This window comes from Falco punctatus (genome assembly GCF_963210335.1).
Source record: "Falco punctatus genome assembly, chromosome: 5".
In the NCBI taxonomy this organism is placed as follows: Eukaryota; Metazoa; Chordata; class Aves; order Falconiformes; family Falconidae; genus Falco; species Falco punctatus.
The window spans coordinates 74,319,683-74,343,017 of NC_137584.1; the positions used below are offsets into that span (position 1 = coordinate 74,319,683).

At 64.5% G+C, this 23,335-nt stretch overlaps 4 protein-coding genes across 5 annotated transcripts in view; 3 read left to right on the top strand and 1 right to left on the bottom strand.

Moving 5' to 3' along the window:
- ZNF513 (zinc finger protein 513) overlaps positions 1-3,780 on the top strand; it is a 5,307-nt gene extending 1,527 nt beyond the window's left edge. Inside the window, 2 exon segments of the mRNA XM_080390266.1 lie at positions 1,473-2,063; positions 2,308-3,780. Of these exon segments, the coding sequence (XP_080246392.1) occupies positions 1,473-2,063; positions 2,308-3,059 (1,343 nt within the window). The 3' untranslated portion in view covers positions 3,060-3,780.
- SNX17 (sorting nexin 17) lies at positions 3,577-12,019 on the bottom strand. The gene is made up of 15 exons (XM_080390270.1): positions 11,887-12,019; positions 8,845-8,919; positions 8,350-8,467; positions 7,885-7,949; positions 7,595-7,705; positions 7,078-7,168; positions 6,789-6,876; positions 6,330-6,399; positions 6,126-6,218; positions 5,775-5,978; positions 5,293-5,415; positions 5,080-5,157; positions 4,816-4,890; positions 4,439-4,480; positions 3,577-4,350 (listed from the first exon to the last, which is right to left on the bottom strand). Exons 1-15 carry the CDS (start codon positions 11,944-11,946, stop codon positions 4,231-4,233), a joined length of 1,413 nt encoding a protein of 470 aa, XP_080246396.1. The 5' UTR covers positions 11,947-12,019; the 3' UTR covers positions 3,577-4,230.
- A 24-nt stretch (positions 12,020-12,043) lies between these two features.
- Positions 12,044-20,048, top strand: EIF2B4 (eukaryotic translation initiation factor 2B subunit delta; the record flags this gene model as incomplete). 2 transcript variants are annotated; one of them, XM_080390241.1, is made up of 13 exons in its annotated part: positions 12,044-12,395; positions 12,504-12,547; positions 12,626-12,764; positions 13,223-13,432; positions 13,654-13,736; positions 13,953-14,044; positions 14,443-14,557; positions 14,906-14,982; positions 15,200-15,302; positions 15,767-15,894; positions 17,722-17,902; positions 18,002-18,182; positions 18,392-20,048. In XM_080390241.1, 13 exons carry the CDS (start codon positions 12,044-12,046, stop codon positions 18,589-18,591), a joined length of 1,905 nt encoding a protein of 634 aa, XP_080246367.1. In that variant the 3' UTR covers positions 18,592-20,048. The 2 variants fall into 2 exon arrangements, with proteins under 2 accessions (XP_080246367.1, XP_080246368.1); XM_080390242.1 differs by having other exon boundaries at positions 13,226-13,432.
- A 908-nt stretch (positions 20,049-20,956) lies between these two features.
- LOC308064088 (uncharacterized protein) overlaps positions 20,957-23,335 on the top strand; it is a gene marked incomplete at its 5' end in the record, with an annotated part of 75,860 nt that continues 73,481 nt past the window's right edge. Inside the window, 2 exons of the mRNA XM_080388012.1 lie at positions 20,957-21,279; positions 22,664-23,017. Of these exons, the coding sequence (XP_080244138.1) occupies positions 20,957-21,279; positions 22,664-23,017 (677 nt within the window). The remainder of the gene's footprint in view (positions 21,280-22,663; positions 23,018-23,335) is intronic.

Sequence of the window (23,335 nt, forward strand, 5' to 3'; positions counted from 1 at the left end):
GCCTGTGGCAGGGCCCAGTGGTGGGACAAAGCTCACTCGGCAGCTCTCGGAGCTGGACACGGTGAGGGCTGAAAGATGCTCTTTGCTGTCTGAAATACCTTCTTCCTTCCCGATCACAGCTGCTAGCCCAGCCGGGGAGAAGGACCAGGCACTTCAGGGCCCACTGAGTAGGTCAGGAGAGCCATCACTGGCCATGTGCTCATCCTCACCCCATGAGCCACACTGTCCCATGTGGAGAGCACAGACACAGCCAGACTGAGGGGACTGCTCTAGGGATGCTGTGGCACTGCTGGACTGTGGGCCCAAGCTGAGGAGGCCGGGGAGTCCCTTGGTGTGGGGCTTGAGGCAGGGTCGAGAGTTCCCCTGGCAATAGCCAGGCCCTCACAGGATGCCCCATTCTGGTGTCTGCGCTTCAGGCAGTGCTTGTGAAGGGGTACCAGGGGCTGGGAGGCCACCCTGTCCCACCACATGGGAGCAGCCTCAATCCTGCACCTGCCTGGGGTTCTGGGAGCTGGGCAGTAGTGAAGGGGTGAATCGGCCCAGGCAGCTTTCTGGGGCAGGGGGCATGTGTTGGGTCTCGCAGGCCCCGGGGCTCCAGGTCAGGCACAGCACGGGGACAGCTGGGCACAGCCTGAGACTGGTGGTGGCAAGGCTTTGGCTATATGTCGCTGCCATTCTGGCCCCAAGCACCGGCCTGGGGACACATCTGGGGTGTGGGGCCCACAGGCCAGCCTGAAGCAGCTGCAGGGTAGCAGGCTCTGCTCTTGTCATCCCTCCCTGGGGCACAGGCACTGCCTCAGGGGCTGCAGGAGGATGGGTCTGTGCCCAACCAGGAAGCAGAAGTGCCCTCAGAGCCTGGCCCAGACTTCCTCCCACTGCCACGGGACAGTGGTGCCACGTGGGGCCGGGGAAGGTCTGTTTCCCAGTGTGATGGAGTGGGGCTGGTGCTGAGGCCCCATGGGGAGCAGGACCCAGGGCTGGGGCAGCAGAACAGCAACAGGGGGCCCGGAGCGAGCTTTATGGGCTCCCAGCTTTCCTGCCTGGGTCAGGCTGCACTCAACACCCTCCCACCGTCACTGCTTCCCACCGGCCAGGCCCACCAGTAACAGTGGGTGCCTGCCCCGCTCCTGTGCCCCTCGCCACCTGCCCTCCTTGTGCTGGGGGTATGGCCGCAGGCTGACCGCCCAGCTCGGCCAGCTGCAGGGCAGAGATGACAGTGTTACCCAAGGGGCCCAGGACAGGCCCTGCAGCAGGCTGTCAGGGCAGCTTACGGCCATGAAGCTCCTCACCCCTCTGTGGGTGGTGTGGTGGACCCCTGCAGGGTGCTGCCAGGGTGGGCACAGCTGCCTGGCCCCCCCTTCCTGTGGTCCCTTCCTTGAGGTGGACCCTGCGGGGATTGGTGGCACAAGCAGAGGGGCTGTGCCTAAGCCAGCATGGCTGACACCGTCCCATCCCCATGGTCTTCTCAGCAGATACCCTGGTGGGAAAGATTGCCATCCCAGCATATGCGCTGAGCGACGACGACTGCTCCTCCGGGTACCAGCAGCTGAGCGTGGAGAGTGACCCTGAGGAGGGTGGGGAGCCCGGCCCTGCAGCACTGCCCTGCCGCCAGTGTGGGCTGCAGCTGGCTGCCAGCCTAGGCCAGAGCTGCCTGCAGTGTGCCGGCACGGAAGGGGGCCGCAGCCAGCGCATCGTGTACTCCTGCCAGCTCTGCCCCTTCGCCTCCCACTACTCCAGCCACCTCAAGCGCCACATGAAGACGCACAACGGGGAGAAGCCGTTTGCGTGCCCGCAGTGTGCCTACGCCTCTGCCCAGCTGGTGAACCTGACCCGACACCTGCGCACGCACACAGGGGAGAAGCCGTACCGCTGCACGTGCTGCAGCTTCGCCTGCAGCAGTCTGGGGAACCTCAAACGTCATGAACGAGTCCACAGCCAGGACAAGCCCTTCCAGTGTGCTGCCTGCGACTATCGCTGCAACCAGAGCCGCAACCTGAAGCGGCACATGCTCAGCCACCGCCTGCCCGAAGGCGAGGGGCCGCACCGGCGGGACAAGGACCCAGGTAAAGAGAGGGGGTGTGGGGGGAAGGGGAGAGCTGCTGGGGGGACCCCTCCCATGGCACAGCCCCAGGGCTGGCGAAGGGCCAGGATGCGCGTCCTGCCATCAACCTGTGCCCAGCGTGGCACCATGTGCCACCAGCCTCAGCCAGGGCACCGTCACCCCAGAGCCCACAGCTTGTCACAGAGCTGAGCCCTGCCAGCACTGCCTCATCCCGCTCACAGCCCTGTTTTGTGTTTTTCCCGCAGAACCGCTGCTGCCAGAGCTGAGCCTGCACGTGGGCAGCAGCAGCGGCCCCTTCCTGCCTGGCTGCACTCGGCTGCGGGGCGAGGAGGCAGCCGCGCTGCCGGAGCTGCTCTTCCCCTTCACATGCCGCATGTGTGGGCTGGTGCTGGACGACGGGTTCGCCCAGGATGAGGGCCTGGCTGAGCAGGTCTGCGGGCGCTGCAGCCTGGCGGTGCTGGGCACCGAGCCGGGCGCCAGCCCTCGCAAGGGCACTGGGGACAAAGGCTTTGCCTGCAGCCTCTGCCCCTTCGTCACCCACTACCCCAACCACTTGGCACGGCACATGAAGACACACAGTGGGGAGAAGCCATTTGCCTGCCCGCTCTGCCCCTACGCCTCCGCCCACCTCGACAACCTGAAGCGGCACCAGCGAGTGCACACGGGCGAGAAGCCCTACAAGTGCCAGCTCTGCGACTATGCCTGTGGCAACCTGGCCAACCTCAAGCGTCACGGGCGCATCCACTCGGGTGACAAGCCCTTCCAGTGCAGCCTCTGCAACTACAGCTGCAACCAGAGCATGAACCTGAAGCGGCATATGCTGCGGCACACGGGTGAGAAGCCCTTCCAGTGCCGGGACTGCCCCTACACCACTGGCCACTGGGACAACTACAAGCGCCACCAGAAGATCCACGGCCACACAGCCGAGAGCTGGGTAAACCCACGCAATGCCAAAGCCCTCCTGGCCCCTCCAGCCGTGGGCACGGCCCTGCCCTGAGACAGCACTTAGCCCAGCTGCAGGGGTGCCCAGCCCTGCATCAGGCCCGGGGTGCCTCGGCCCCCGCCCTCCCTGGGGGAGGGATGGGCAGCAGACTCCAGGGGGGCTCGGGGCTGCCTTATGTGGGTGCACCGGGGTCTCCAGCAGCCCTCGCCTGCCTGGGCAGCGTGAAGCCACAACCAGCAGCTTGGGTTCCAGGCTCAGGTGCCTGGCCCAACGGCGGTGGTGCTGTGTCCCCAGGCACCCCCGCGGTGTGGTACCTGCCTGTTCCTGCCTGTTGGAGCCTTCCTCTGCCAGAGTCTGGGGAAAAGGGGGGAGGGGGGAACAGGACTGGTTCCATGGCTGTTTCCATGCTGGTCAGTGTAATTTATATTGTGTATAAATGCATTAAACGGTCAGTTTTGTTATCTGCTATTCTCCCTGGGGGCCTTGTTCTGCTTCAGGAGAGGACAGTGTGGGGCTGGCAAGGTGTGCGGGGAGAAGAGGGATAGTGACCACCTCCCAACAGACAGCCCAGTACCAATCAGGATCCATTTTAATCATCATTGGTGTGTAAACATCGGTTACTGTCCATTAATGCTCGGTCGGTCTGAGCAGCAGGAGATACGTGGTTACAAGCCTAGATTACGCTGGAGTCTATGAGCGGGTTAGAGAAGGGGCTCTGCGCAGAGCCCCCTGGAGACAGTGTACTGCAGTCTGTCCCTTGAGCAGAAACCTAAACGCTAATTTGGCATTACAGAGCCTCACAAGAGCTGCTCAGTGCCACCAGGCTGCTGCTGCCAAGCCGCTGGCCCAGCCACCCGGGGCAGCTGCCCCCCTGCGCAGCTGGGCACTCAAGCCAGGCCATCCCAGCTGGGGAAGGGGCAGCTCTGCCCCCGCACTGGGCCAGGCTCCGCGACACTGCTCCAGGGCTCAGCCTGGGCACGCTGCTCGCTGCTCGGGTTGGGCTGTTGCAGCCCTGGGAACGAGCCCTCTCCCAGCTGGAGCCAGCAGCAGGAGTTCAGCTGCCCCCACCCCAAAGGCAGCAGTGGGCTGGGGGTGAGCTCCCCAGCCCAGGGGAGCAGGGGAAGGTGGATGTAGCAGGTGAGAGGCACGTTGATTGCAACCTGGCTGCAGGTCGTACATTCCTCAGCGAAGGCCCTCGGCTGTTGCTGTCTTAGGAAGGGGGGCACTACAGATCTTCATCGCCAATGCCCTCAAAGGCGTAATTGCCATGGAAGTTGTTAGCGCCCACATCGTTAGCAGAGCTGGAGTGGCTGATCCCTCGAAGGCTGACAGAGGTGAGCTTGCTCTGTGGAGAGGGAAGGCATTAGGGAGGATCCCACTCCCCCCTGCTTAGTACGAGGGTGATGGCGACAGTGCACCCACACACAACTCACCGAGAGTTTGGCCATCGGCTCCCGGGAGGCGTCAGGCGAGTCCTGTGGGGATGGCACAGTCAGGCAGCACTGGGGTGGTGGGACATGCCAACCACCCTACCCACCATTAGCTACCACTCGCCCTCCTGGGACAAGGCCAGGCTACCCTCTCTTCCCTCCCCCGGGGAGTCTGGCTCCTGGAGATTGGTCCATGGTTCTTTCTCTTCCCATGGCTATGGGAATGGGGCACGGCAGCCCTGCTGTCCTCTGGGCTTGCCCCAGCCCTGCCAAGGGGACAGTGGCACCTCTGGGGGTGGTAGGCTCTGGTACCCAATACAGCAAAGCCAGCCCACAGTCGCACTGGTCTCCCCCTGCCAGGGCCACAGGGTCCCACTCACCAGCAGTGGGGGCGATTTCACGGCCTGCTGGCTGTCTGAGCGCCGCAGGGTCCCATTCACCCGCCGGCGAAACATCTGCAAGGGGAGAAGCTCAGCTCAGCCGCAGGGTCCCCATGGGCAACTCCAGAGGTTAAGATGGCCCCTGGGGATCCTTGAGCCGGCCCCATCCTGAGAAGAGCAAGCAGGGCCCAGCCTAGACCCCAAGGAGTCGCAGGGGCAAGATGGGATCCCACCCCAGAGACAACATCCAGCCCCAGCTGTCACCTTGCGGATGCTGCCTCCAGACTTCTTCACCATCAGCTCGTCCACCATGGACTGAAGGCAGATGCTCAGCATGATCGCCTGCAAGGGAGAGGTGTCATGAGGCTCCACGCACCGCACAGCCTTCCCAACACACCACGCCAAGCCCTTTCCTGCACAGCCACTCCCTCACTCCCATCCTTGTCCGCTGCTAGCCTGGCACGCAGGCAGCCCTACCTGCGGGCTGGTGATGGTGACCCACTGCAGCCGGTCCTTGCTCATTAGATACTCGAAAGCCAACTCCAGCTTCACCTCAGACTTCCCTGGGCTGCTCCCCGAGGGACCATTGCTCATTGGCACCTGCAAGGGCACGTGCTAAGGCTGGGAGCCTCCAGAGGGAAAGACACCAGCTTCCCAGGACCCTGTGCCAAAAGGGTAGCCCCAGCTGGCTGCTGGACACCCTGTCCAGCTCCCACTGGCCTTCCAGCACCGTCAGGTCCCCTCACAGCGGCAGGCCCCTCAAATGTCCTCACACCGATGACCCCCTCAACCCCAAATCACGACTCGGACCTTCCCCAGGCCAGCTGGGCTGGAAGCAGGCAACACATCCAGCACCTTTCCCAGGGACAGCTGCTGGACCGGCCCAGCACAGCCAGGTCCCACCAGACCCCCACGAGCCTTCCCTGCTCTCCAGGGCCCCACAGGCAAGTGGCACTCACCGAGGACGTGACCCGCCAGCACCGCATGCGCGTGACCTTGAAGCTGCCTTCCTTGATCTGCTCGCTCGGCAGCCGCACCTGGAAGTTGAGCTCATTGTTGCCAGCACTGACGACGACATGGCATCCCTTCTCAGGGAAGTCAGTGACGCAGGGGTCAAACTTGAGATAACCGTAGTACTTCAGGGTCTGCGCCAGGCGGATGAACTGTGGACAGAGCCAGGGAAGTTCAGCACAGACACCACAACTCCTGAGCCAGGAACAGGCAACAAACTCAGCACCACACGTTCACACAGGACTGGTGCCAGGCCAGTGCCTGGACTGCTCCAGTCACAGCATCCTGCCCTCCCCTACCTCCTTCTTGGAGACTTTTTCCTGCAGGGACTTCAGCTGCCGGTGCTGTTCCTTGTTGACAAGGATCCATCCATGCTCGATGTCTGACACCGTCTACCAAGAAGCAGAGGCTGGTGAGCAGTGGGGCCCACCTGAGACCCCGCACAGCCATAACCGAGGGGTGCAGTGCCCCTTCTCACCCAGCTGGGCCACACAGACCCTCACCTGAGCATACAGCAAGTTCAGCCCCACACGATGCTCCATTACATCATCGTCATAGGAGGAGTCCCAGTAGCTAGAAGGGAACCACATGGGTCAACTTATTCCCCAGCTCCAAACAGCAATGGGGAGAAATACATCTCCCATGCTGGGGCAAGGCGCCGAGCCAGGTCTCTGGCCAGCTCCCCTGGTAGCCCATCAGTTGCCACACCCCAACTCCCCCTCTCAAGCAGATGCCAGAGGCAGCAAGGGCCGTGTCTGGGAAAACAGAAACAGGGACCAAATCCAGCAGGGCAGCCTGGCCCCCGGTGTCACGGCCTGGGACACCTGGGTGTGTTGCTGGGGGCCAAAGCACCCTGCAGACAGCAATGGTGAGGCAGGGGGCGGCCCCTGTGCAGAGCAGGGCGCCCCAGACACCACCCCACTGCTTTGGCAGTCACTGCCCCCTCCAGCCCTGCCACTCACCTCTTGCGCAGGATGATCCTGAACTCAGGGTTATGCAGGCTGGTGACGGACACATACGGCAGCTCAAACTCCTGCAGCTTCCGCACAACTGCAGGGAAACAGCAGCTCAGCAGCAGCTTGGGGCAGCAGGAGCCCACCAGACCCCCACCAGCCAGGACACCCCAGGGGAACATGCTGGATCCCCCCACCCAGGACCGTCTGGTCCAAGCACACAGCTCTTACTCCAGGGCAGGGTGCAGGGCAGACATCCCACCGCAGCCCTTGTGGGTCTCCAGTGTGCTCTACTCACAGGAGAAAGCTCCATCCTTGGTCTCTCTCACTAGGAAGAGGCTGAAGTAGCCGACCAGGTCATCTGGCAGATCTAGCTTGGAGGCCACAGCCTGGGAGCAAGAGCAGGAGGTCACCACTTCCTGCAGAGAGGCAGCACTTCTACATCCTTACCCCGTGGCAGGATCCAGCCTGCACGCATGCTCTGGGGCCTCCCAACAGCAGGAAGGCAGCACCTCTGCTGGGCTGGGGGCCAGGGCAGGACAGGCAAGTGGGGCCCAGGGGATCACCACCACCATGATAGAGCTGGGAGCCTCCTGACATCAGTCTGGACCCAGAAAGGGTCACGAGCACATCGGCATGCTCTCCCCAGCTCCACCGCTCTTCAGCCCCTCTGGACAACCCTGCTCTGTGGGGTGGGTAGGGATGCGGCAGGGAGGGCTGAATGGCTGCCAGTCTGAGGGAACCCCTGCAACATGTGGGAAACCACAGAACTTAGCAGGAGGAGCTGGTCCCACCCAACACAAGAACTTTCGCACCTCAAGGACATCCTCTGTCTGGTCCGAGGTAAGGATGGTGACCTTAACCTTCTGGCCATTGGAGAGCAGCACTTCCAGCACCACCTCCTCTGTGGGTATCTGCTGCGTCTCCTGGACAGAGAAACTGGACTGGCACCCTGGCCCCTCCACCGCAGACCACCCTCGCACCACTCAGACTCCCCCACAGTCCAAGGGCCCCAGCACGCACCGCCCAGCCCCAGTGGTCAGCACTCACCCCCACACAGGCTGCCCCAGCAGCCCACCACATCCAGCGGCTCCTGCCCCCTCACCTGCTGGGCCTTGCGCAGAAAGCTGTTGAAGGTCTCACTGCCTCCCAGCGTCGGGTCCTGCCGCACTGGGGGTGGAAGATGAGCAAGGAGTCAGACGTTAAGATGTGGGAAGGGGCAGGGACCCAAGCCAATGCCCATCCACTCGGTGGCCCCTCAGAGCCTGCATCCAGACTAAGCATGCACTGCATGTAGGGGGTACACATTGGCAGCCACGGACTCCCCTCAGGTGGAGGCACTAGTGGGTCTCACCTCTGCCAGTGCAGGGAAGGGGAAGGGGCTGCGACAGAGGAGCTAACACCCAGTGGACAAGGCCAGCTAACGCCAGAGCAAGACTGAGGATACCAACATGGGCCACAGTAAACGTAAAAGTGTGGGAAGGAAGATGCGGGCAGTGCCCCAGTGCCCTGAGCAACCAAGAAGGGGACAGCTGGCCCTGAGCTGCAGCACAGGGCAGACCCAGCTTACCAGCCTGCATGTACTTCTCCAGCTGTTCCCGTCGTTGCTCTACTTCTGCCGGGGTGAGTGTGAAGATCTTCTTTGGGGGAAAGGCTGGGACCACATTAGCACCATACTCTTTCCTTAACTGGGAAGAGAGCAGAGTGCTGCCAGTGCCTCCAGGGAGATAGTGGCTGCTCTAACCCCCCACCCCAGCTGATTTCCAGGGGCCTGGCAAGGGGACCAGAAGGCTCAACAGCCTTCCTCATCCAAATGGACAGCCAGCAGTTTGCAAGAAGGTGGGATGTCACAGAGCAGGAGGAGGCCTGCACCCTGTGCCAAGGAAGAGAAACCAACACCCTGCCCACAGCCAGCGCAGCAGCCGGCATGCCAGCTCTCCAGCAGTGCTCAGTGCCTCCCCGCAGCACCCAGCGGGCCACGAGCACAGCAGAACCCACAGTGCTGCCCTGCAGGAGTGGGGTCAGTCAGCAGCAGCTCCCACCGCTGCTGGGGACATCTCCCTACCTGCTCATGCAGCCCCAGGAGCTGGCTGTAACGCACTCGGCAGTGCAACACCCCATTCACGTGGATGTTGTAGGCCTGCAGGGAGAGACACCAGTCAGATCCCAGCACCTGCCCAATGGAGGGGCCCCAGGGCCTGCCCAGCTTGGGGCACACAGGCCACCCCAAGGAGAAGCCTCTGCAGGGACCGGCCCAGGAAGATGTGACACCCCCGAGGACCGTGCCGAAGAGCAGATAGGGCACCCCCAGCCATCCCTTCCTGTCAGCAGAGGTCAGCTCCTGGACCCACCAGGTCCAGAGGAAGCACCAGGACCCACCTGGAACCCTCACATGCCCATGCCAGGCCAGGCACCACCACAGCAGCTGGGTTTGCTTTGCAGGCACCAGCCCGGTCACAGCAGCTGGGTTTGCTTTGCAGGCACCAGCCCGGTCACAGCAGCATGCCACCCGCTGCCTGGACCCCCTCCATGTGCTGCCCTGGAGCACACAGCTCCGCAGCACTTCCCTCACAGGGCCGGAGATTTCTCCGGCTCTCAGGGGCAGCACCCTCAGCAGCTGGAAGAAGAGCAGGGCCCTCACACTCCAAAGCTGCCCGTGGACACCGATGCGTGCAACCAGCAGCCCCAGGCAGGCACAGCCACAGCCCTCAGCCCAGCCAGGACCAGGAGGGGCTGCTGTCAGCAGTCAAGGGCTATGCATTAGCAAGCACAGACTGATCAAATGCCCAGGACTTGCACAGGTGAGTATAAGTACAGCACTGGAAGGTTTCTGTGTGCTGCTCCTCTGAAGACACATCAGCGTCAGCACAGACCTGCAGCCCAGTGGATATGGTCAAAACTGCTCAGGAAGTACAAGTGCATCCAAGAGGTGTGTCTGATGAACACCAGGAAGACATAACCCTGCAGCTGCCCAGCCACTGGGAGAGAGTATGGAGCCATATTGCAGCCCCAGGGATGCGGGTGTCCCCAAGTCAGCAAGTAAGGAGACCCCTCCCCACTCCCTGCGGCAAGAAGTGGCAGCCAGCAGCTGCTCTCCATTCTGCAGGCCCACAACATTTGGAGGAGCGAGCACAGCAATGCAGTGGCGAGCACAGCAACCTGGGCTGTGCTCAGGCCAGCAAAGCAGGAGCCTGGCATCCAGTCAGAGCTGCACAGCCGGGATGTCCACGCCACCAAAGGCTGTGGGCCTGGGCTCTCTCCACCACCTCCTGGGATGCACAGCCACTGCCAGCCCTCACCACAGAGCAGGGGATTCCTTCCTCATGTGCTGCCTGCCTGCCCACCCCTGGGCCACCACAACATGCCCCAGCACTACTGGGGTGCTGAAAGTGTAAGGGTTGCTGCAGAGAGCCCAGCAGGACGTGCCTCCCGCCCCAGCCCCAGGACATGCCCCCTGAGCCAGGGGAGAGGCTGGAATCCCTCTGGGACACCTCTGCCCCAGGCAGCACCAGCCCAGCCAGGGCTCGTCTGTCCCACAGCTTGGAGGGAGCCCCACAGAGTTGGGGAGGCAACTGCCCCTGCTGCAGGGGATCCCACAGAGCTGGGCCCTGGCTGCTGCCCCCTCTGCCCTGCACCCCTGCCCCAGCTCAGGTCTCCACTGATGCCACAGGCACAGGGCCGCACAGCACACAAGCCCCAGCCACTCCATGCCCCAGCCACCGATCCTCTCAGGGGACAATGCTATCCCCTCTGTGCCGGAGCAGGTCCTGCTGTCCCCAGAACAGTGTTTGGGAGGGCAGGAGGGGTGCACTGCAGGGGCTGCAAATGTGCCTGCAGGCAGCGATCACAGCCCAGCCAGGTATCACCCACTGCTCTTTCGCTCACTGGAAGCCCCAAGCGTCCTGCCTCTGCAAGCTGGGGCTGCCCAGGGTCAGCAGAGGCACCTGGGCAGGCCACGCTGGAGCTCAGCTGCCTTCTCACACCATCCCCCAAGCCAAAGGTCTTGCCAAGGGTCAAGCCAAAGGACCCTGCTGCGCAGGGTCCCTGTCAAGGGCCCAGGAGACCGGTGCGGGGCAGGGGTGGCCAGGTGGCGCAGGCAGCACTCACGCCTGCCCAGCATCAGCTCGGGGGCTGGCACCAGCAAGGCTGTCTGCAGGGTCACCAGCTCCTGCCCACAGCTGGGGCTGCAGAGGAGCAGTCCTCTGATGCTGGGGATGCTGGGGACGCGGCCCTCCCCCACCCAAGGGGCCATCGCGACACCTGAGGGCAAAGTGCAGGGGGAGGCACAGGGCCGAACACCTCGGGGCCCTCGTGGATCACCAGGGCCCTTCGCCGCCCTTCCTGCAGCCCAGGATGACGGCCGCCCCTGTCCCCCACGCACCGCGCATCCCAGAGGGTTGAGGAGACCCCCCCAGAGAGGGATGTCGGCAGAAGCGGGGGGCTCAGGGTCCCCACGGCACGGCCGCGAGGCCCGGAGCTGGTGGGCGCGGGCCAGGCCCCGGCCCTGCGGCCGCACCCGGGGGCTCTGCCCACCACAGCCCGCGCCGAGGCCTCGGGGAGCCGCTCCCGGAGGTGCTCGGCAGCCGCAGGGCGGGCACGGCCAGCCCAGCAAAACAGGAAGCCGGGAGGAACGGACGGGCCGCCGGGCCAGGATGAGCCGGGCCCCGGGCCCCCCCGGGCCGCAGCGCACCGGGCGAGCCGCTCCCCCCCACCCCCGCGCAGGGCACGGCCCCAGCACCCCCAATGGGGTCGCAGCCCAGGGACACTCCCCCGAACCCGCCGGGATCTGGCTTGAACCGCAGGGCCCGGCCCCGGGGCGCAGAGGCGGCGCGGCCCGACGCCCGCCCGGCCGTCTGGGGGGTGGCGGCCGGCCACGGGGGAGGGCTGGCCGCCTCCCCCGGCCCCCGGCCCGCACAGGCCACCCGCCACAGGGCCCGCGGGCTCACACGGCCCCAACCGGGCAGGGCGCGGGCAGCGTCCGCCCCGGGACAGCGGACTCGCACCCGGCCCCACCGGGCGCTGTCCCCGCCGCCGCGGGGCCCCGCCGCAACCGGGCCGCATCGCCCCGCTCCGCCCCGCGGGACAGCGCCGCTCCGGCCCCGCTCACCACGTAGGCGGTGCCGCCGTCGCCGGCGCGGGTCTCGGTCTCGGGGATGGAGAAGTGCATGGCGGGGCCGGGGCCGGGACGCGCGCCCCCGCTACCTGCCGCGCGCCGCCATGTCGGGCCGGTCGCTCCCCGGCGCCGCCCCGCGGGGGCCCCCGCGATGGCGAGGCCGGTGGAACCGCCCGCCGGGGCCGGCCCGCCCCGGCCGCCCGCCCCGCCCCGCCCCGCGGGAGCCTGCCGCAGCCCCGGGCCCGCTGCCCGGCACCGTCCGGCAGGGGCCGCGGCTCTGCCCTGCCGCGCCCGGTGCTGGGCGCCGGCCACGGGGAGGGACGGCCCAGGAAAGGGGACAGCCCCCCCCGCCCGCGCCTTGGCTGCGGGGTGGCGTCATCGCGCGTCACGCGGAGAGCCGCCGACGTCACGGCAGGTGGTGCAGAGACGGCGGGCGGCAGCGGCCTCCGGGCGGCAGGGGGCGCTGCGGCAGGGCGCCATGGCGGAGCGGGCCGCGCCGGACGGTGAGTGCGGAGCCGGCGGGCGCACCCCGGGACCTCGCCGCTCGGCACCCACCCAGCTGCCCCCGCCAGCCTCTCCCCGGCCCCTCTCACGCTTTCCCCTCGTTCCAGGTGCGGGCCCTGAAGCAGCCGCGCCGGTGCCGGTGGGACCGCAGGTGAGCTGCGCCGAGGACCAGCGTGGGGCCGGGGGCCTGCATGGGGGCCGGGGGCTGCCTGACGGTCTGTGCCCGCAGGACCCAGAGCTCTCCCGGGAGGAGAAGCTGCAGCTGCGGAAGGAGAAGAAGCAGCAGAAGAAGAAAAAGAGGAGCGAGAAGGGGCCGGCAGCTGAGCCCCCGGAGCAGGGGACGCCCTCCGACCCAGGGCAGCCGCGGGGTGAGGACCCCCTTCCCCCGAGGCAGCCAACAGCCGGGGAGCCCCGCCGCTGACCACCCTGAGCTGGGACAGCCCTGCGGCAGGGCCCTGGTGGTCTCTCGGCTGGGAATGCCCCCAGGCTGGAACAGCCCTGCTTACGGGAGGCTGCAGCAGCACCTCCAGCATATCCCACTTCTCTGCACCCAAGCCCTGGGCCTCGCTGCCCCAGACCCTGCATTCTTGCGGGGCTGAGATACAGGGAGGCCGTTCCCCTCCCCACCTGGCTGGCCTGCTGGTTCCATGTCAGCTGCGCGGGGTTGTCAAGGTGCTGGAGAATGAGGGGTTTAGTACCACCTGCCCCTCCAAAGGCAGACCCTTGCACAGAGGAGGGCCTCCCTGCCATGGGCTGCTCCACGTGCTGGGCTACATCTCCTGGTGGTAGAGGTTGGGCACAGACTTCCCTCTTCCGTCTCCTGCAGTAGCTGCTCACCCCACGTTCCCGCCAGCCTTGGCCGATGGCCCCAACGATGGCAAGAGGCCCCCAGCGGGCAAGAGCAAAGCTGAGCTGCGAGCAGAACGCCGGGCCAAGCAGGAGGCTGAGCGGGCCCAGAAGCAGGCCAAGAAAGCAGAGCTGAGCCAGGCAGCCACAGTAGCCAAGCCCAGGCTGACCTCCACCGAGCCTCAGTCCGGTAAAGCTATCATCACCACAGGGTGCAGAGGGTGGGTGGGTGGGTGAGCAGGGAGGGAGGGGTCTGGGGTGAACACCTGCAGGGTCTGCCCATCTGATTCTTCCCTGGTGTCCTAGGCACTGCCCTGCCGTGTATTTCCCACGTCTGGGGGCAGCGTGACTGGGCTGGGGGCTGCACAAGGGCAGTAACACCCCACACTGCCCTCCCCACTATCTTCACAGTGGTAAAGCGGCTGCCAGAGCACATACAGGTGGATGACCCTGCTGCCCAGAGGAAACTGGCCAAAAAGCTGGAGCGGCAGCAGGTAGGAGGAGGGCTGGGTAACAGGCTGCATGCTTCAAGGCAGTCATGCTGTAGGTGTGTGGTGGCAGTCAGGTTGCAGGTGTGGTGGGACTGGGGCCTGCTCTCTGCTGGGCGGGGGGGACCTCTGGTGTTGCTACGAGTGAGCGCTGGGTGTGGCTGGTGGCACTGGAGTGATCAAGGCGCTGTGGTGGCCATCATCAACACTGTGTGGCTACAGGTACCTCTGAGACAGGACTACGGCACCAAGGTCAACCTGTTCTCCCACTTGCACCAGTACAGCCGGAAGAAGCCGCTGACGCAGCAGATGAGGTATGTGGCCTCTCAGCCCAAGCCATTAGCAAATGTTTGGCTCTTCTTTGGCTGGCCTGGCTACAAAACAGCTGTAGTGAAGGGGTACCCTGGTCCTGTGTGTGGGCTGGCCTTGATGGGGTGGCAGGGGACACCTTCGCTTGCTTTGGGGAGCAGTGGCACCGGCAGCTGGGTGTCCTGCCCATGGGAAGAGGAGAACTGCCCTGGGGAGGGCAGGGCCACAGGAGAAGGGTCTGAGGGGTTAGCCTGACTCCAGCTCACAGAGCAAGTAGGGGCTGACCGACAGCTCCCTTCTTGGGCTGTCCCTCAGGTGGTTTGGCTGCAGGCCTAGCAGTGGGTTCTTGTTCCTAGGCTGTAGAGGGCCAGTGCTGACAGCTCTCTCATATTTGTCCCTGCAGCATCCCCTCCACCGTAATTCACCCAGCTGTGGTGCGCCTAGGCCTCCAGTACTCCCAGGGCATCATCAATGGTTCCAATGCCCGTTGCATCGCCCTGCTGGAAGTCTTCAAACAGGTATGTGAGCAGCTACCCATGCCCACCAGGCAGCAGGGGCATTGCACCAGGCACAGGCAGCTCTTCCCGTTCCCTGACTGCTGAGGCTATATCTGTGCTCAGTCATCCTCAGCCTCTTCCTTCTGACCATACCCAGGTCTAGGCCCTGCTGGTATCCTGTTTCAGTGCTACCACTGCAGATTTAAGTTCCTGGAGCACCCCTTTGCCCCCTGCCACATGAAAGCATGTCAAGCTGTACAGTACTCACTTGTGCCTGATCTGCAGCCTCTTGGGCAAGGGTGGTTGTGTGCCCTGCCTGGTCAGAAAGGGCAGGTGCCCTAAGCTCAGCTCTCTTCCTTCTTGTCTCAGCTGATCCGGGATTACTCAACTCCCCCCAATGAGGAGCTGTCACGGGACCTGGTGGCCAAGCTGAAGCCACACATCAGGTGAGGGCTCCCAGTGCCAGCGCAGAGGGACTGAAACTCCTCTGAGGGTGGTCCATTGGTCACCTCTCTGGGTTGGTGTCCACCCAAATCTGGGCTGACTTCCCTGGGGCTCTGGGTTCTGCCTCCCTGTGCACCATCCTTAGCTCAGCTGTACCCTCTCCTTTGCTTCTCCAGCCCTCCAGGCTGCTCTGGAGCTAAACCTGTTTCCTCTCTGCAGCTTCCTGAACCAGTGCCGGCCCCTATCAGCCAGCATGGGCAACGCCATTAAGTTCCTCAAGAAGGAGATTTCATGCCTACCCGACACCCTGAGAGAGGAGGAGGTGAGTGGCCTCACCCGAGCAGCAGGCTCCAGCCCTCTGGATGCAGGTGCCAAGTGGTGGTGGTACGTGTCAGGAGACCCCTGAGGCCACACGGCTAGTGGGCTGAGAGGAGTTGGCTGGTGAGTCTGAGCAGTAAATCTCCACGGGATGACCAGAGCAACTGACCCAGGAGGTGCAGGGGAGACAACAGGCAGAGCTGGGAGGGCCTAATGGCAACATCAAACGCATAGTCAGGCACCACAGTCTGCTAGGAGGGTTGTGCTGGGACAGGAGTGGCCCTGCATGTCCTGCAGAGCCCCTGTCCCAGGGGAAGGTGCCATTCAGTAAACGGACTGGTTAGAAGCAGGGCCAGGCTCTCCACTTGCAGGCAGAGCTGAGCCCGCTGTCCTGCCAGGCTGCAAGGGACCACAGAGTGTCCATGGTGTGGCAAGGCCATGCCGTACATGATCGTTGTATCTCTCTAGGCGAAGGAGAAGCTGCAGAACACTATTGACAAATACCTGCGAGAGAAGATTCTTCTAGCAGCTGAAGCCATTTCAAGGTCTGCCTTTGAGAAGATAAATGACAATGACGTGATCCTGGTGTACGGATGGTAAGAGGAGAGCCAGGGCAGCAGGTGGAAAAGGGAAACGGAACAGCTGAGTGAGCATGGGAAGCTCTTGCAAAAGCAGTTTTTCAAGGGTGGGAAGGTCAGTGTTGCCCAAGGGTGAGGCAGGAGTTGTGTTCTGGGGAGGGGGCAGTTGGAGGTGCCAGCCAGAACATGGCTGTGGTGGGAAGCTGGTAAATGAAAGGCACAAGGGAGAAGTTTATGACCAGTGGGGCAGGATACAGCAGTGGATGAATGAGGGTGTCAGTACAAAGCAGAGCATGGCCCTGGGATCAGCACTTGCCAGCTGGCTGTGGATGTATTGTTAGTGTTTTAGAAAAAGCAGAGAGCTCGTTAGGACTCTTGTCCCGTCCTGGGAGATGGGCAGGCTGATGAGCTCGCATCACGAGGTGGTGACAGAGCGCTTTCTGCCTGGCAGCTGCCAAGGGGAATGCTAAACCATGTTTGTGGAGCACAACGGACAGTGTTGGCAGGCTCGGCTGCAAGCAGGCATCCTTGGAGGGCCCCACTGCAGGGGGACTGTGTCCTGCTGATGTTTCAAATTTTTCTGCACACAGGGACAGGCTAGATGCTGGAAGCAGTGGAGCCCTCAGGCTCATTAGAGGAACAAGTAGGAGGGTCTGATCAAGTAGCCTTATACCAGCCTATACTGATTAATGTTGTTGCATTAGCACCTCAAACTCAGTTTGCGAGTGCCCGCATTTGCAGTGCCTGCCATTTCAACTAACCCAGGCTCCGAGACCCGCCACCCTGTCGTGTTGCAGTGGTGGGCAACACTTGACTGGCCAAGAAGTGCCTGATGGAGGCCCAAAGCCATTGCCGCCAGCAAAGCCTGTACTGAAGGCTCGTCCATATGACTTTGCTGTTCTTGTTCAGTGCTTGGCACTGTCCTCTGCACCTGTCCAGAGTTACGTGTTTTAAGAAACACAGATTCACCACTTCTTCAATACAAGACATTTACAGAGCAGCCATGGCTGTTTACTGGCATTTTAAACAAACTGCAGCAAAGTAAAATGTCTAGAAGCAAAAATACAGAAGCTCGTTCTTCCTTTGAGGGACTGTGTCCCAGGAATTAGAGGTGGGAAAAGGAGTCAGAGACTGCTGTGACAAGAGAGTCCAGATGTGTGCCTCCTGTGTGGCTGGAGGAGGAGGGAGCAGGGGTGGGAGGCCAGTGCAGACCTGGAGTGTTAGGAGAGGGAAACTTGGAGAGGGTTTGGAGGGGGAGTCCCTCGCTGTGGTCACGGACAGCTGGAGGCCAGTGCTGCTTCCAGGGAGGGCTGAGACATCACTTTTCCTGGGGGCTGATTCTCTGTGCAAAGACAGGGAGAAGGGGGCCCTGGAAGTGAGCGCAGCAAGAGGGTGTCTGGAAGGGGCAGTATTTGTAACGGCAAGGATGGGCATCAGCTCTGGCTGGACTCATCTCCAGGCAGCGCTAGCCCATCAGGGTCTTGGTGGGAGCCCAGCTCCCGCCCTGGGTAAGGGAGACATTGCTCTTTTTTGGCTGGATATGCCTGGGGACCCACCATGGCAGCTGGCGCCTGGCAGCGCCTGCTCTGCTGCGGCCGCTGGCAGCCAGCTCCTGCTGTGGGGCACCTGTCAGAGCTGCCCCCTGGGCAAGACCCCATGCTAGGGCTCAGGAAACCTCCCCGGCCAGCACCTGATGAGTCCTGCACCAGAGCCAGCACCAAGGAAGGTGTCCTGGCACTGGGCATCTCTGGGCAATGCTGGCAGCATCACCACGGGGCAGCTGGGGCAGCCAGGTGAGAGCCTGGCTTGGTTGGATGGGGCAGCCTCCTAACTGGTGTCCCTCAGCTCTTCCCTCGTGAACCGAACACTGTGCGATGCCCACGTGAAGAAGGGCCGGGCCTTCCGTGTGATTGTGGTGGATAGCCGGCCACGGCTGGAAGGCCGGGAGACACTGCGCCGGCTGGTGCGTAAGGGCATTCACTGTACCTATGTGATGATCAACGCCATTTCTTACGTGCTGCCTGAGGTGAGGAGCAGAACGGGGCTGTGCCAAACATGGAGGTGGGCATGAGGGAGGCTGCAGAATGATAAAAGGTGCTAACAGATCCTTGTGCTTTCCTGACAGGTGTCCAAAGTGCTGCTGGGAGCCCATGCACTCCTGGCCAATGGCTCTGTCATGTCCCGGGTGGGGACGTCCCAGATAGCGCTAGTCTCCAAGGCCTACAATGTGCCCATCCTGGTGTGCTGCGAGACCTACAAGTTCTGTGAGCGAGTGCAGACAGACTCTTTTGTCTCCAACGAGCTGGGTATGTCTTCTGTCCCCTTCCTCCCATCTGGGACCTGCTCCCTCTTCCCGCTGCTGGCCAGGATGGGCCACTCTGCCCTGCTGTTTTCTTTCCCTTCCCCTGCTCACAGGAGGGGTGGCCTGGCAGGCAGCAGCGGTTTGTGCTCCCGGGGCCGGATGGAGAGGTGCTGTGCCTCCCCCTGATCCTGCCGTCTGCCACTCTTTCCACAGATGACCCCGATGACCTGATCGTGCTCCGGAAGGGCCAGGCCCAGCTGGGTGGCTGGGCAGAGAACAAGTCCTTACGCCTCCTCAACCTGGTCTATGATGTGACACCACCTGACCTGGTAGATCTGGTCATCACAGACTTGGGCATGATCCCCTGCACCTCAGTGCCTGTAGTTCTGCGTGTCAAGAATGTGGACCAGTAGTAGGGACAGCTGCATGGACACTAATAAACCAGGCCCTCAATACACCTTGTCTGCCTTCTGTGATGTGGCACTGGCACCCTATGTCACCATAGGCTTAGCTCTGCACTTTTCTTGGGCATTCTGAGACTCCTGCCCAGCTCAGCCCAGCCCCTCTCCTCCTGCTCCAGGCTGCAGTGGGGATCTTCCCTGTCCCTAGGCCCCTCCTCTGGGACCTGGCGGAAATGATGATGAGGATGCTATGGTGACAGCCCCTGGCTCACACCTGTTCTGGCTTCGGTTCTGGCAGCTACTAGAGTTTGTGTGGGAGAGCCTGGCACCTCGGACCCTGCAGCACCCCAGGGGTGCCAAGGCTGCTCCTGCAAGAAGGGCCTAGTGCAGGGTCCAGCCTGAGCAGAGGCTGGGGACTCTGGTATGGGAAGGGAGTGGCTGCAGCGTTCCCATCCCTTTCTGCAGCAGTAGAACCCGTGCTCATCCCAGCTCTAGGGCAGGCATTGCTGTGGGCTGTCTGTGCTTCCGCCCCTGGAGCCTGTCGCTGCTGGTGCCCTGCACATTCCCAGCTCTGGGGCGCGGGGGGGAGTGCAAGAGATCGGGGGTGCTGGTTATCCTGGCCTCTTCCAAAAAAGGCGGGGGTCTGCAAACACAGGTCTGCAATCCTGGCCGCGGTGGTGGGCAGCAGCATGCTCTGTGTTCCCAGCTGGGAGCGAGGTGAGGAAGGCCGGGCACTGACAGGGCTCGAGGGCCGGCGCCAGGCCGTGGGTCCCCGAGACCCCCTACGGCTAGCTGAGCTGCCGGGTGATGCCCCCCAGCTGCGTTATTGGGCGCAGGGGGCAGGCGCAGCAGCAACGGGCCGAGCCTTTCCCGCCTGGGGACGGGGGCGGCGGCGGGCGGGGCCCCGCGTGTGGGGCTCTCGGCTCCGGCAGGTGCGGGGTGGCCCGTGGGGAACGGAAGCCCCGATGCTCCACAGCCAGGCCACCGCGGTCCGCCGGGACGGGGAGGTGGGGCCGGCAGCCCAGCTCGCTCCTGCGGAACCTCACCGCCTACCGCGGGCGGCGGGGCGGGGCCGGCGCTGCGTGGGCGTGCCCATGCAGATGAGGCGCCGCGCGGGCTGCTGGGGGCCCGTCCCCGGTCGGGGCCGGCGGCGGCCACGGGCGTCCGCGGCGTCGTGCGGGCGCGTGGCGTCGGGCAGGCGCGGGGCGCGTGTCGTGTCGTGTTCCGCGCGCGTGTTCGGCGGTGGCCGCGTTGTGGGTGCGCGTGCGTTGTTGTGCGGCGTTGTGTTGCGGGGCGGGTATTCATACTTACCTGGCAGGGGAGACACCATGATCAGGCAGGTGGTTTTCCCAGGGCGAGGCTCATCCCCTGCACTCCGGGTGTGCTGACCCCTGCGATTTCCCCAAATGCGGGAAACTCGACTGCATAATTTGTGGTAGTGGGGGACTGCGTTCGCGCTCTCCCCTGGCTCAGTGGTTGAACAACAGATGAAACAGCCCGGGCAGCGACTCCAGCGCTGTTGCAAGCACGCTTTGGGGTGGTCGTTACCTGCGCACAGCCCCGGCGCTGCCAGCAGAGGGGAAAACTTGGCACGCGCCAAGCGACCGTGGCCCGGCCCCAGTCACGCGATCGTCATTTTAAATCGCCGTTCGTGCGCGCCTGGGCTCCGTTTAACTGCACAGCGCTCGTCTTCCTACGCCGTCGCGTGCTCTCGGGGGGGCGCCCTCTGTGAGGAGGTGGCATTGCTCGGGGGAGGGTCTCGAGTTGCCCGAGGACAGTTCACGCGGCTGAAGCCACTTTCCGTGCGCGCTCGTCCGCTTCCCAGCGAGCTGACCTGGTGATGGGCAGCGGGGCGATGGCGTCGGCACCTCCCCCGGGGCCGTGGGTGGCCGTTTGCAGGGGCTGACGGCTGAACATCCTGCGGGGTTTAAAGCCCTTCTCGTCCGCCATTGCAGCCCTTCGCACGTTTCGTCAAAGGAAAATCCTGCACCGGCTCCCGCGGCGCCTCAGGGCCCCGCGGACGGATAATGCAGAGCCGGGTGGAGCGAACCCGACCCGGTGCGCGCGAGGCGACTCCCGGAGGGGAGGGGGGGGTAGCACTGCCGGGGCGGGATCTGGCCCGCGCTAAACGTCCCCAGCGATACCGGACCAGCGCCTGAACACGGAGCACACGAAAAGCAGTACAGTGCTGCCGGTGAAACTACTGTGAAAGCGCAGTACCTGTTGTTAACCGTGCGAGCCAGGGGAGAGCGCGAACGCAGTCCCCCACTACCACAAATTATGCAGTCGAGTTTCCCGCATTTGGGGAAATCGCAGGGGTCAGCACACCCGGAGTGCAGGGGATGAGCCTCGCCCTGGGAAAACCACCTGCCTGATCATGGTGTCTCCCCTGCCAGGTAAGTATGAACACCCGCCCCGCAACACAACCCCGCACAACAACGCACGCGCACCCACAACGCGGCCACCGCCGAACACGCGCGCGGAACACGACACGACACGCGCCCCGCGCCTGCCCGACGCCACGCGCCCGCACGACGCCGCGGACGCCCGTGGCCGCCGCCGGCCCCGACCGGGGACGGGCCCCCAGCAGCCCGCGCGGCGCCTCATCTGCATGGGCACGCCCACGCCCCGACCGCCCCGCCCCGGCCGCGGGAGGACGCTCCTGCGGGGCCGGGGCCGGGCCGCGGGGCACCGCCGCCGGTAACGTCCGGTCCCACCGTCCGCCGCCGCCGCCTCTCGCCATAGACACCCCCCGTCCCCTTCACGGCGGCCCGACCGGCCCCGCGGCCCCTGGGACACCGGCACCTCCCGATGCTGCGTGGAGCCAGAGCCACAGCGGGGCCAGCAGTGAGAGGGGAGCCGTGGGGCAGCGCCAGGGCCTGTGGCCAGAACCGTGGGGGCAGCCGGGGGTGCTCGAGGGGGCCGGGGGTGTCTCGGGGACACGGGCTGTGCTCCGCAGCCGGCTGAGCCCGCAGAGGGGAAGGTGAGAGCTGCAGCCCCAGCTTGGGCAGAGGCCGCAGAGCCCCGGCCATGGCGCTGGGCTCCAGTAGCTGGGCCAGATCACGCTGGGCGGTACTGGCTCGTGCTGGGCTCTGCTACGGCTCCACACAACGGCACCTACACGGTCTGTGGTGACAGCACATGCAGCCCAGGGACCCCAGTGCCAGGACCGTGGGGTCTGGGCAATGACAGCAGCACGGCAAGAGCAGGTGCCCGTGGAGGGGTGGCTCATGAGCACGTGGTGCCCTGAAAGCCTCTGTGCCCTCCAGGGTGAAGGCAAGGGGCCGGTCAGCACCTGCAGTCACAGTGCCCCACACCCACCAGCTCCAGCACCCCATGCGCCCTCGTGCTCCCTCGGCAAATGCAAACACCCCCCCTCACCCCCCTCCTGGTGTCTGGGTGCTGCTGGTTGTGCTCCTAAACCTTGTCCTGCCACGGGAACTGCTGGGGCTCTCGGGTTTTATCCTGGCTGCCTCTGGATCAAAACCGTCCTTGCTTGTGCTTCACACACCCACCGGCCGGTTACATGTCACCAAACAATATGGCAAATGCCCCACGCGTGCTACTTCCCCTGCCCGTGCAAGCCATCCCCCCGCATGGAGCACTGGCTGGGGCAGGAGCTGCCGCTGAGGCCCTGCCATGGTGGGGGTGCTGCTGGTGCTGCCGGTCCAGCTTCACGGACACAGTGACACAAATTTTGGTGCCCACAGACCGGAGCCGCTGCTCGTGGGCTGGGGCCAGTCGGACAACAGAGCCCAGCCCAAGGACAGAAGCGGCTGCACGTAACATTTGAGGTGAACATCAGATACTGCTTGAGGCACCGGGAGAAAATCTTTGGGTCGGTGGGAGCGGCCCCCAGGTGTGGGGGGTGGATGAGGAACTGCTTAGGACAGCACCGGGCACAGCTGGGCGTATTGATGGCGGTAGTGGCGCACGAGAGGGCTCAGTTGACGCTGCCTTGAAGGCAACGGGTACACTGGAAGGAGGCCCAGGCAGCACGGAGGCCAGAGGAGCGGCGCCGCCTGCCCCGGGGCTGGCGGAAAGAGAGGGGCAGGCAGCAGGGCTGGGACTGACGGCTGTAAAGGCTCATACAGCCCAGCGGCCGGGATGGGCGATGGGGTGGGGGGCCCAGCGCTGGAAGCCCCCGTGCTCCCAGGGCACCTGCGACCCTTCCGCCGGCTGCCCGGCCCTCGGAGGCTCTGGCCGGCCGAGCCCCGCGCAGCACCGGGCGGTGCCGGTGTCCCAGGGGCCGCGGGAAGGGGGCAGGGGGGTGTCTGTGGCGAGAGGCGGCGGCGGCGGCTGGAGCCGGCCCGGCGGAGGCGCCCGCGGCAGGCGGTGGGACCGGACGTTACCGGCGGCGGTGCCCCGCGGCCCGGCCCCGGCCCCGGCAGGAGCGTCCTCCCGCGGCCGGGGCGGAGCGAGGCGGGGCGGTCGGGGCGTGGGCGTGTCCATGCAGATGAGGCGCCGCGCGGGCTGCTGGGGGCCCGTCCCCGGTCGGGGCCGGCGGCGGCCACGGGCGTCCGCGGCGTCGTGCGGGCGCGTGGCGTCGGGCATGCGCGGGGCGCGTGTCGTGTCGTGTTCCGCGCGCGTGTTCGGCGGTGGCCGCGTTGTGGGTGCGCGTGCGTTGTTGTGCGGGGTTGTGTTGCGGGGCGGGTGTTCATACTTACCTGGCAGGGGAGACACCATGATCAGGCAGGTGGTTTTCCCAGGGCGAGGCTCATCCCCTGCACTCCGGGTGTGCTGACCCCTGCGATTT

Bases quoted from the DNA above. Each gene is read 5' to 3' on its own strand.
- SNX17 (XM_080390270.1), bottom strand. From the start codon at position 11,946: ATGCACTTCTCCATCCCCGAGACCGAGACCCGCGCCGGCGACGGCGGC. The intron at 7,169-7,594 runs GTGCGAAAGTTC...TCTTGCTCCCAG, and splicing joins AGACAGAGGATGTCCTTGAG to GCTGTGGCCTCCAAGCTAGA. The intron at 4,481-4,815 runs GTGAGTGGGACC...CCATCCCCACAG, and splicing joins TGAAATCGCCCCCACTGCTG to GACTCGCCTGACGCCTCCCG.